This window comes from Moschus berezovskii, chromosome 7 (assembly GCF_049115385.1).
Source record: "Moschus berezovskii isolate FMDL1 chromosome 7, NW_MosBer_1.0, whole genome shotgun sequence".
NCBI classification, from domain to species: domain Eukaryota; kingdom Metazoa; phylum Chordata; class Mammalia; order Artiodactyla; family Moschidae; genus Moschus; species Moschus berezovskii.
Genome location: NC_142466.1, coordinates 101,884,461 through 101,897,505, shown reverse-complemented (window position 1 = coordinate 101,897,505; position 13,045 = coordinate 101,884,461). Strand labels below are relative to the sequence as shown.

The 13,045-nt window shown below is 42.3% G+C and overlaps 1 protein-coding gene across 1 annotated transcript in view; it reads left to right on the top strand.

The window, feature by feature from the left end:
• ABCA1 (ATP binding cassette subfamily A member 1) overlaps positions 1–13,045 on the top strand; it is a 140,489-nt gene that overhangs the window by 28,706 nt on the left and 98,738 nt on the right. The window contains exon 3 of the mRNA XM_088838222.1: positions 9,872–9,965. Coding sequence (XP_088694348.1) covers positions 9,872–9,965 — 94 coding nt within the window. The remainder of the gene's footprint in view (positions 1–9,871; positions 9,966–13,045) is intronic.

Below are 13,045 nucleotides of genomic sequence, written 5' to 3'. Positions count from 1 at the left end.
CACAGCAATCCTGAGAGGTATTCATTACAATTTCTGTTTCATAGATGAAGGAAGTATTGTAAATTAGTGCATCTTTAAGAGGAGGGACTGGAAGTTTTGACCCCAAATCTACCATAGGATAATGCCAGTGATGTTCCTGGTAGCGATACAGGGATCCATGCAGTTTTCATTTTATAACGTCATACATTATTGCCAACATTGAGATATTTCTTGTGTTTGCCATTATGAGTAAGTTACTATAAAGATTTTATACATATAGCCTTTTGTAATTTTTATATTATTTCCTTAGGTTAGAATCTCAGGAGTATGATTCCTAGGTCAAAGGGAAGTGGCCCTTGACATATATGGTCAGATGTCCTTCCGAAGATCAAACCAGTTGAAAAATCCACTGTCACTGCATGAGTTCTGGGAGGGTAGGCCTGGCTTTCGTATTTGTCTTTCCCTTCAGCATTTCTCTGATTTGATCTTTTAAGATTTCAGTTTAATTTAATTGAAGTGTATGTTGTTAAGTGTTCATTCTGATGCTGACAGAGCCTAGAGTGTGCCATTGCTTTGATGAATTTTCTGTTATCTTGGGAAACTCACTGTCTCATGCTTACTTCTTTACCTCTCAGAATAGTCTTCATCAGTTTCTTTTCTCCATTGAATCCTGTTAACCTTATCAAATTCTAGAAGTAGCCTAGTGCTATTTTAATGTCCCAGGGACATTGGATAATGTCTAGATACATTGTTTGTTTGTTAAAGTCCTGGGCAGGGGTGGTTGGTATCCACTGGTAGAGGCCAGGGATGGGGGAAACATTCTACCATTCATAGGAGAGCCCCTCACAACCATTATCTGGCCCGCCATGTCAAAAGTTGAGAAGAACCCTGCTGTGCATTATACCCCCATGTTGTTGCTGAGGAGTAATGAGAAGGCAAGTCCCCAGAGCAGCTCAGTGTAGCTATTCACTTAATCATCAGAATTTTAATTTTAATACCCAATCTGAAAGAGGGGTTCTGAGTTTCTGACTTTGTTAAGAAACACCTTTACAAAAACAGTGTTCCTCTCCATTTCTTCCACTCTGTGGTGGGGGCAGGCATGGAGGGAGGTGAATACATAATAGAGTAAGATTCAAAAGTGTGTAACCATAGTGTGTGTGTGACAAAAGTGTGGTTGAATTTAACTCAGACGACTGTTACATCTACTACTGTGGGCAGGAATCCCTTAGAAGAAATGGAGTAGCCATCATAATCAACAAAAGAGTCCGAAATACAGTACTTGGATGCAATCTCAAAAATGACAGAATGATCTCTGTTCATTTCCAAGGCAAACCATTCAGTATCACAGTAATCCAAGTCCATGCCCCAATCAGTAATGCTGAAGAAGCTGAAGTTGAATGGTTCTATGAAAACCTATAAGACCTTCTAGAACTAACATCCACAAAAGATGTCCTTTTCAGTATAGGGAACTGGAATGCAAAAGGAGAAAGTCAAGACAGGGAAGTGACAGGGAATTAACAGGGAAATTTGGCCTTGGAGTACAGAATGAAGCAGGGCAAAGGCTAATAGAGTTTTGTCAAGAGAACGCACTGGTCATAGCAAACACCCTCTTCCAACAACACAAGAGAAAACTCTACACATGGACATCACCAGATGGTCAATACCAAAATCAGATTGATCATATTTTTTGTAGCCAAAGATGGAGAAGCTCTATACAGTCAGAAAAAACAAGAGCAGGAGTTGACTGTGGCTCAGATCATGAACTCCTTATTGCCAAATTCAGACTGAAATTGAAGAAAGTAGGGAAAACCACTAGAACATTCAGGGATGACCTAAATCAAATCTCTTATGATTATACAGTGAAAGTGGGAAATAGATTTAAGGGACTAGATCTGATAGAGTGCCTGATGAACTATGGACGGAGGTTCATGACATTGTACAGGAAACAGGGATCAAGAACATCCTCAAGAAAAAGAAATGCAAAAACACAAAATGGCTGTCTGAGGAGACCTTACAAATAGCTGTGAAAAGAAGAGAAACAAAAAACAAAGGAGAAAAGGAAAGATATACCCATTTGAATACAGAGTTCCAGAGAATAGCAGGAGAGATAAGAAAGCCTTCCTCAGTGATCAGTGCAGAGAAATAGAGGAAAACAGTAGAATGGAAAAGACTAGAGATCTCTTCAAGAAAATTAGAGACACCAAGAGAACATTTCATGCAAAGATGGGCTCAATAAAGGACAGAAATGGTATGGACCTAACAGAAGCAGACGATATTAAGAAGAGGTGGAAAGAATACACAGAAGAACTATACAAAAAAGATCTTCTTGATCCAGATAATCACAATGGTATGATCACTCATCTAGAGCCAGACATCCTGGAATGTGAAGTCAAGTGAACCTTAGGAAGCATCACTATGAACAAAGCTAGTGGAGGTGATGGAATTCCAGTTGAGCTATTTCAAATCCTGAAAGATGATGCTGTGAAAGTGCTACACTCAGTATGCCAGCAAATTTGGAAAACTCAGCAGTGGCCACAGAACTGGAAAAGGTCAGTTTTCATTCTAATCCTAAAGAAAGGCAATGCCAAAGAATGCTCAAACTACCACACAGTTGTACTCATCTCATCAGTTCAGTTCAGTTCAGTAGCTCAGTCGTGTCCGACTCTTTGCGACCCCATGAATCACAGCACGCCAGGCCTCCCTGTCCATCACCAGCTCCCGGAGTTCACTCAAACTCATGTCCATCGAGTCGGTGATGCCATCCAGCCATCTCATTCTCTGTCGTCCCCATCTCCTCCCGCCCCCAGTCCCTCCTAGCATCAGACTCTCTTCCAGTGAGTCAGCTCGTTGCATGAGGTGGCCAAAGTATTGGAGTTTCAGCTTTAGCATCAGTCCTTACAATGAACACCCAGGATTGATCTCCTTTAGAATGGACTGGTTGGATCTCCTTGCAGTCCAAGGGACTCTCAAGAGTCTTCTCCAACACCACAGTTCAAAAGCATCAATTCTTCGGTGATCAGCTTTCTTCACAGTCCAACTCTCACATCCATACATGACCACGGGAAAAACCATAGCCTTGACTAGACGGACCTTGGTTGGCAAAGTAATGTCTCTGCTTTTTAATATGCTGTCTAGGTTGGTCATAACTTTCCTTCCAAGGAGTAAACGTCTTTTAATTTCCACACTAGCAAAATAATGCTCAAAATTCTCCAAGGCAGGCTTCAACAGTACGTGAACTGTGAACTTCCAGATGTTCAAGCTGGATTTAAGAAAAAGCAGAGGAACCAGAGATCAAATTGCCAACATCTGCTGGATCATCAAAAAAGCAAGAGAGTTCCAGAAAAACAGCTGCTTTATTGACTCCACCAAAGCCTTTGACTGTGTGGATCACAACAAACTGTGGAAAATTCTTAAAGAGATGGGAATACCAGACCACCTGGCCTACCTCCTGAGAAATCCGTATGCAGGTCAAAAAGCAACAGAACTGTACATGGAATAGCAAACTGGTTCCAAATTGGGAAAGGAGTATGTCCAGGCTGTATATTGTCACCCTGCTTATTTAACTTATATGCAGAGTACATCATGAGAAATGCTGGGCTGGAGGAAGCACAAGCTGGAATCAAGATTTCCAGGAGAAATATCAATAACCTCAGGTATGCAGATGACACCAACCTTATGGCTGAAAGTGAAGAAGAACTAAACAGCCTCTTGATGAAAGTGAAAGAGGAGAGTGAAAAAGTTAGCTTAAAGCTCAACATTCAGAAAACTAAGATCATGGCATCTGGTCCCATCACTTCATGGCAAATAGATGGGGAAACAATGGATACAGTGTCAGACTTTATTTTCTTGGGCTCTAAAATCACTGCAGATAGTGACTGAAGCCATGAAATTAAAAGATGCTTACTCCTTGGAAGAAAAGCTATGACCAACCTAGAAAACATATTAAAAACCAGAGACGTGACTTTGCCAACAAAGGTCCGTCTAGTCAAGGCTATGGTTTTTCCAGTAGTCATGTATGGATGTGAGAGTTGGACTATAAAGAAAGCTGAGTGCCGAAGAATCGATGCTTTCGAACTGTGGTATTGGAGAAGATGCTTGAAGAGGAAATCAGTCCTGAATATTCACTGGATGGACTGATGCTGAAGCTGAAACTCCAATACTTTGGCCACCTGATGCAAAGCACTGACTGATTTGAAAAGACCCTGATGCTGGGAAAGATTGAAGGCAGGAGGAGAAGGGAACGACAGAGGATGAGATGGTTGAGTGACATCACCGACTCAAGGGACATGTTTGAGTAAACTCTGGGAGTTGCAGAAGCCTGGCGTGCTGCAGTCCATGGGGTTGCAAAGAGTCGGACATGACTGAGCGACTGAACTGAACTGAACTATAAAGTGTCAGTGTTACTTCCAAGCTATTTATGAGGGCCTACTTGAAGTAAAAATGCTAAGTTTAGAGATGGGGAACGAAATCGGATTTTGATAATAAGTGCAACCAAAATGGCATTCCATATGTGGAACCAGAAGTCAAATTAGGTTTCTAGAGGGAAGCTATTGGTAAAGAAATACCTTGAACATCTCCCTGAGTTTAGAAGGCAAATTCTGTGTTCAGTGTCAGAAATCATTTTAGAAGTTCAGAGTAGAAGTGCATGGCTAGAATTGTGTCATTTATGAGTTCTCTGGTTTGAATGCTGTCTCTTGAAGATGGTCTCTTCATTAATAAATGTTAGTGTCTCAGCTCAGTAAGGCTTATAAGGATCAAAAATCTAGATACTCTGGTAATGGGGCAGGGGATAAGGAGATTGGGGTACATAGTGGTTTAAAACACACCCTTGAGTTGGACTGGTTTTGAATTCTGGCACTATTTACCAAATTTGTATCCAAATTTATTAACTCCTTGAGCCTCATCTGTGAAATGGGATTTATAATAGTATTAACAGGGTTGTTTGATGATTAACCGAGTTCATATATGTAAAGCACTCAGAGCACTGATACATGAATGCTAAGTCACTTCAGTTGTCTCTGACTCTTTGCGACGCTATGGACAGAAGCCCGCCAGGCTCCTCTGTCCATGGGATTCTCCAGACAAGAATACTGGAGTGAGTTGCCATGGCCTGCTCCAGGGGTTCTTCCCAACCCAGGGATTGAACCCACCTTTCTTAACATCTCTTGCATTGGCAAGCAGGTTCTTTACCTCTAGCACCACCTGGAAGCCCTGCACTGATGCATCATGGTAAGACCTATTTAAGTGTTAGCCATCTAGAAAATCCCATGGATGGAGGAGCCTGGTAGGCTACAGTCCGTGGGATCGCTAAGGGTCGGACACGACTGAGTGACTTCACTTTCACTTTTCACTTTCCACTTTCACACATTGGAGAAGGAAATGGCAACCCACTCCAGTGTTCTTGCCTGGAGAATCCCAGGGACAGGGGAGCCTGGTAGGCTTCCGTCTATGGGGTCACACAGAGTTGGACACGACTGAAGTGACTTAGCAGCAGCAGCAGCAGCATCATTATTATTGTCAGTCTTGTTTTTACCTCTTTGCCTAATCTGCTTACACCCAGTTGCTGGGAATGATTTGCAAGATATACTTTGTACTCTTTGCTGTCAGTACCATGGGAAAGATCCATTGTTTTTTCTTTTTTCCAGTCAATCAGCATATTTTGAGCATCGGTTCCCCTGCAGTGTCCTAGATGTGGGACTGCAGAGATGCCCAGGAACCTAAGACTTGATTCACTGAGTTAGATCAGTGCCTAGTAGGGCTGGTGAACACCGGACTCCTTTTAAGTGGCTGTCTTGAAAGGTGTATGTCCCAAACATAGCTCTATGAGAGGTAGCATGAGGGGTGCAAAAGCATGTAGGTGTCAGTAGATCTGGGTGAAACTCTGGTGCACTCTCTTACCAGGCTATGGCCCAGAACCTGCCCCAATCTGATGATACCAGCTACCTCACAGAGTTATTGTGAAAATTAAATATTAGAGATGGGGTGTATATAAATCCCTGGTGCACAGCAGGTGCTCAATATTGACTGTCACTATTATAAATCTGTAGGCCATGAGCTCATTTTGTTGCAGGAACGGGAACCCCTTCCAGGGCCCGAAACTGGGCTCTTGTCTAACACTCGGAAATGAATTGTCCGAGGAGACACGTGCTGACAAAGCAAGAGACTTTATTGGGAAGGGCACCCAGGTGGAGAGCAGCAGGGTAAGGGAACCCAGGAGAACAGCTCTGCTGCGTGGCTCGTGGTCTCTGGTTTTATGGTGATGGGATTAGTTTCCCGGTGGTCTTTGGCCAATCATTCTAATTCAGAGTCTTTCCTGGTGGCGCACGCATCGCTCAGCCAAGATGGATGCTAGCGAGAGGGATTCTGGGAAGTGAATGGACACCCAGTGTCTCCTTTCCACCTTTCCCGAGCTCTTCCAGTTGGTGGTGGCTTATTAGTTCCGAATTCCTTATCAGGATTTCCTGTCAAAGAACAACTCATGCAAATGGTTACTATGGTGCCTGGCCAGAGTGGGCGGTTTCAATCAGTGTGCTTCCCCTAACAATTTTACCTTTGTGGAACCTGTTGATATGCTTTGATCATGACTTAGTGGGGTGGTGTCTCAGCTGAGCCACTGGTTTCCTGAGTTGGGCAACACTAGCTGTTCCTCTCAACCGTGCCACTGACTGTCTCTGTGACTTACCCTTCCTTGAGCTTTAGTCTTGTCACATATAAAATGGAGATGATTGTGCTTCCCACATCCCAGGGTTGTTTGCAGGATTAAATGAAATAATCCATTTATCAGATGCCTGTTACACACTGGACTCTAAATAAATGGTAGCTAATATTTATTCCTGGAGAAGACAATGGCACCCCACTCCAGTACTCTTGCCTGGAAAATCCCATGGACAGAGGAGCCTGGTGGGCTACAGTCCTTGGGGTCACTGAGAGTCGGACACGACTGAGCGACTTCACTTTCACTTTTCACTTTCATGCGTTGGAGAAGGAAATGGCAACCCACTCCAATGTTCTTGCCTGGAGAATCCCAGGGACAGAGGAGCCTGGTGGGCTGCCGTCTATGGGGTTGCACAGAGTTGGACACGACTGATGCAACTTAGCAGCAGCAGCAGCAGCAGCAGTATTTATTCCAAAAGTGTACATGGTAGTTTCAGAGTGTCAAGGTTGATGACTATCTTACTCATACTCTTTATTTAATTTTGATTTTATTTTTTAGAGTTCTTTTCTGAATTTATTCACAGTTAAACTGCTTTTTAAAGTTGTACTCCCTTTTGTTAATATTTGTAAGTGATTTTATGTAGCTGTAAACTTGGAATGCATACAATTTTGTGTTCTGCTTCGTTCACTTAATATTATATGGTTAATAGTATCTGTGTTTCATAAACATTGTTGTAATAACTGTATAATGTTAAGTAGATGTGCCATAATTTAATCATTTCCCTATTGCTGTGCAATTAAGTTGTTTCCAGTATTTTCCAATTATACTGTCTAAATGAATGAATAACTAAATGTATGAAGCTTTTTGACATTTTAAACTTAGTTCTGTGGGATGAATTCCTAGGAATATTCTTTGGTCAAAGGGGATAAACATCTTTTGAATACATATGGCTAAGTTGCTTTCCGAAAGGGCTCAACTGACTTACATTTCCATCCTTATTGTTTTGTAAACTTCAGTTTATTCTCTCAACTCAACATACATTTTAAAGCCCTTATCTTGAGGCAGGCTCAGTGAGAAGAAGGTGACACTAGGGGAGAAACTCCTGCTGTGCCAAGTGCTGATGGCATCTTTGGTCTTGGAAATCCCATTGACAGCATGCTTTCTTCCAAAGAAGGACCTATGTGTCTGTTTTTTCCTGATGTGCTATCTAGAGCAAATTATTCTTTGTAGTTATATGGTAGCAGTGTTTTTTGTTCTACAAAAAAAGTAATACATGCTCATTATGGAAAATTTAGAAAACACAGGAAAGTGTTAAAAAAAAAATCACCCATGCATGTTCTTACCATCCTAGGACATCCACTTCTTTCATCCATGTATTTCCTTCTATAAAGAAGATTTAAAAAAAAATTTAATGTAGAACCATATCAAAGGTCTTTGGAATCTAAAATACCAGAAATCCAGCAGCAAATAATAAACAAAAAACGAAACCAAGCTGAAGCAAGGTTAAATTAATTATGATCTATTCATAGTGTGGAGTATCAAGTGGCCATTAAAATCCATATTTTAAGAGAATATTTTATGTCGTGGGGAACACTCCCAGTATGATATTCATTGAAAAAGCAAAATACAAAATTATATATGCTGTATAATCTTAATTTTGTAGAGAAAAAATATTATTTATGTATGAATGGAAAAGAAAGACAAAAATATTAATGGAGAACCATTATTAGCTTAATTTACTAGCAGTTATCTCCAGGAGATAGGATTAACAGTGATTTATATTTATTTTTTCTACTTTTCTGTATTTTTTTAATTTCAAATTTTCCACAATAAAAATATATGGACTTGGGGATCAAAAAAAATCTATTTAAATAAAAGGAAAGATTTCATATCTGTGTTCTCTTGGCTTTATGGCTCTGAAGACACAGTTGTAGTTATCCTCATCCACAAGGGCCCAAGATTCTCCTGGGCTTTTAGTGTTCTTCCTAATTAGAATATTGGAGTCTAGAGCTGAAAGGAATGATAGAAGTGAGGCTTCAGGCAGTGGAACTAGTTGTCTGAACACCACAGATTCAGTTAGATTATGTCTCATGATTTCTAGCCTGTCCCCGTGCTTATTTATCCCCTGGTAGTTCACTGAAGCAGAGAAGGCAATGGCACCCCACTCCAGTACTCTTGCCTGGAGAATCCCATGGATGGAGGAGCCTGGTAGGCTGCAGTCCATGGGGTCGCTAAGAGTCGGACATGACTGAGCGACTTCACTTTCACTTTTCACTTTCATTCATTGGAGAAGGAAATGGCAACCCACTCCAGTGTTCTTACCTGGAGAATCCCAGGGACGGGGGAGCCTGGTGGGCTGCTGTCTATGGGGTTGCACAGAGTCGGACATGACTGACATGACTTAGCAGCAGCAGCAGCAGCAGTTCACTGAAGCAGATTTCCTTTAGAGAAACCGCATTGCTTTAACCAGTGAATAACACTTACGTTCAGTGGTTATCTAACCCGTTGGAGAAGATGGTGACTAGGTTTTGAGGATGGGGAAGGACTTTGCACTCTTCCCAGATTTTTCCAGCCCTGATGGCACACAGGTCAACATGGAACTGAGTTTGAATTTCCATTGTCCTTTGGAGCCTTCTTCTCAGCCCCACAGGGGGCAGCTTCATTTGTTCCTTTAGAGATGAGCTGGTGTGTATTTAGCACAGCAGTTTGCACAGGCTGTCTTCTTTCATCAAATGGTCATAACATACCTGACACTATGCTAAGGCAGTGGAGGTACAAATAAGAGTTGATCCAGTGCTTGCTTTCAGGGTGCTTATATTCTAGTGAGGAAGCCAGTGACAAAAACACGATTTCAGGGGCTCAGGGAAACTGTTATGGGAGGAGGATTCATGGGTTACTCTGGGAGCACAGCAGAAGGTCTTCTCGCTCTGCCTGAGATTTTAGTCAAGGAAATTGTGCCTGGTTGAGTCTTGAAGGGTGAGTGGAAGTGAGCCAGATAAAGCAGGATGGGAGGCATCTTCCCTTTCTTAGAGAAAACACAGAGGTATGGAATAATAGTAAGGTGTGTAAGGTGAGAACTATCAACAGTTCAGTATCATTAAAGCTTAGAGAGCGGTAAGAGAGGCCGGATGAGTAGGTTCATTGTTTAATTCACCCATTCATGGATTTCCCAAGCGCAATAGTATCAGGCATCCATGTTTGTTTAATTCACAGTGCTTTGTCTTGTTTCCCACCCAGTGTCAGCTGTTTCTTGAAGTGGCCTGGCCTCTATTCATCTTCCTGATCCTGATCTCCGTGCGGCTGAGCTACCCACCCTATGAACAGCATGAATGTGAGTATCTGAGCATCCTGCCTGAGGCTCACCACTGGCAACCGAAATTCAGGCAAAGGTCAGAGACTAAATGTGACCTTTCCCATAACTCTGTCTTTAGGAAACACGGAAAATGGTTTGAAACAGAACAGCTAGGCTTCCGATTATTTGATAAGCCATCAACTCAGGAAACCATTTTCAGCCCTAGTGAATGGTGATAATAGTGGTTATAATAATAGCCGACATCTGTTTCATACATTTTCAATCATGAAAATAAAACAGTCTTACTGATAGCTCAGAGAGGGGTGATTAAAAAAGCTCCCTAAGGCAATACCTTAACATCACTGTCATCTGGTCCCTGCCAGGCTTTTTCACATACATTATGTTTTTATCACACAGTTGCAAATCATGGGACGTATACTTTTAAGCAGCATTTGTGTAGAATATCTCAGATTGACTAATATTATTCCATTTATTCTCATAACAACCTTGTATAATGGACTTTATCATTGTGATCATTTACTTTAATTTCTTAATAAGTAAATAGGGACTCAGAAAAGTTCAGGGGCTTGCCTGAGGTCACATATCTATTAAGTGACAGCGACGCAGTAAAACTCAGGTTATCTGACTCCCAATCACGTGTTTGGATGATGGCCTTTTCAGTGAGCATAGAGAATACAATAGTGGCCAAGAACACATGCTCTAGATGTCAGGTTACCTGGTTTGAATCTTGGCTTCAACACAAGTAGTCACCTTGGGCAAGTGACTTAGGTTCTTTTTACAGAGCTTACTCATCTCTATAAAAGGGGAATAATGCTTACCCCATATGTTTGTTGTGGGGCTTCCCTGGTGGCTCAAACAGTAAAGAATCTACCTGCAACGCAGGAGACCTGGGTTCAATCCCTGGGTTGGGAAGATTCCCAGGAGAAGGGAATGGTTACCCACTCCAGTATTCTTGCCTGGAGAATTCCATGAACAGAGGAGCCTGTTAGGCTGCAGTGCATGGGGTTGCACAGAAGCGACTAACACTCATTTTATTTTTTCATGGTTGTTGTGAGTGTTATCCCACAATCTCACTCTTTCTCTCCTGGCTGAGCTTGCTTGATGGATTAACACTGCAAAAATGCCCCAATTTGAAAGATCAACATTTGTGGGGGAGTTTAACTGGGACCTTTATTCCATGGCCCCGGTGACTTTTCCTGTCATTATCCAGCTCCACCCACAGCCCATCAGCCCCATCAGTTCAGTTCAGTTCAGTCTGTCAGTCGTGTCCGACTCTTTGTGACCTCATGGACTTCAGCTCTCCAGGCTTCGCTGTCCTTCGCCAACTCCCAGAGCTTGCTTAAACTCATGTCCATCGAGTCAGTGATGCCATCCAACCATCTCATCCTCTGTCGTCCCCTTCTCCTCCCGCCTTCAATCTTTCCCAGCATCAGGGTCTTTTCCAATGAATCCGTTCTTCACATCAGGTAGCCAAAGTATTGGAGCTTCAGCTTCAGCATCAGTCCTTCCAATGAGTATTCAGGACTGATTTCCTTTAAGATAGATTGGTTTGATCTCCTTGCAGTCCACGGGACTCTCTATAGTCTTCTCTAACACCACAGTTCAAAAGCATCAATTCTTTGGTGCTCAGCTTTCTTTATGGTCTCACATCCATACATGACTACTGGAAAAACCATAGCTTTGAATAGATGGACCTTTGTCAACAAAGTAATGTCTCTGCTTTTTATTATTCTGTCTAGGTTGGTCATAGCTTTTCTTCCAAGGAGCAAGCAGCTTTTCTAGTAACTCAGCTATTAAAGAACCAGCCCTATAGGTGTACAGGATACAGTTCTTCAGGGAAGTGGTGGGGCTGGGGTCACATTTGAATTGTGTTCCCAATCTGATCCCATGTCTTTCAGGGCACACACTGACAGTTATTCATCTGCTAATTTGCTGGTACACATTATACATGTTCAAGTTAAAAACCTGACAACGTTCTCCCAGATGTGATTTTATGATTTTACCAAAAATGAAAAGCACATGAAATGAAATATGCACTCAATTTGTGGAGGTAATTCTGCTTTTTTGTTTGGAACCTCAAAGGTTGATGAGCAAATGCATATTTGATTTTATGTAACCATTTTAGGGAAAACTCAGCTTTTTCATCTGCTTGGCTAGTCTTTCTCTGGAATTATCACAAGCAAGCAAGGCAGTGTAGTGGAAATCACACGGAGTTCAGTATCAGAAAAATTGGGATTTGTTTGGATCCCACTTCCTGGCTCTACCACTTGCTGAGGTTGTGATCTTGGGCAAGTTGTTGAATTTTGACCTAGATCTCTTTGAATCCAGACCATAGATTCTCAGAAATGTTGTGAAATTCCTATACCTAAGATAAGACTTTTGCCCTCCATCAGTGCTGTTCTTGCAGCTTTACTTCCTGTTCTCAGCACTTTCGAGGGACCGGCTGGAAGGGCAGAGAGTTAAGCTGATGCTTGCAGAGGTGTCTAGTCTCTGGGAGCAAGGGGTTGGTATATAATTCTTGCCCATTAATCTTTCCCAGTTTGACCCAGGCCCATGAAGATCCTAATCGCTTCCCTGGATCATGAGAGTCCATCATCCTGTGCACCTGATGCCAAATCCTCATCCTGGTTTCGTCTGGAAATCAGTTGGGGCATGGCACACGGGGAAGGCTGTGCCACACTTACTGGGCTATAACCTGAAGCACCTTGTCAGTGTGCCAGACCAGCACCATCCTGCCTTTGGTGCCAGCATTTCCTGGAGGTTAAAAGGGGACAGTCCCTTGGTCCTTCGAGTATTTGGTTGGGTTACATAAATCTCCCCTGAATGAGGAGCAGCTGACTTAGGCAAGGAACCTTGTTTGGTTTTCCTTGAACTATTAACAGGGAGATAAGGGGATTAACTGCGTAAATGCTCAACAGGCCAGAGTCCCCGCAGAGAGTGGTTGCAGGGACCAGATCTTGTTTCATCCTTGTTTTGGATGTTGCTTCTCTGGTTGGTATGTGGACAGAAGAAAAAGACAGATTAAAGGGCCCCAGTATTGAAATGCAAAATGTCACAAGTCCTGGCCATGGGTGAACTTCTGGCGAGACTCTGTTAGC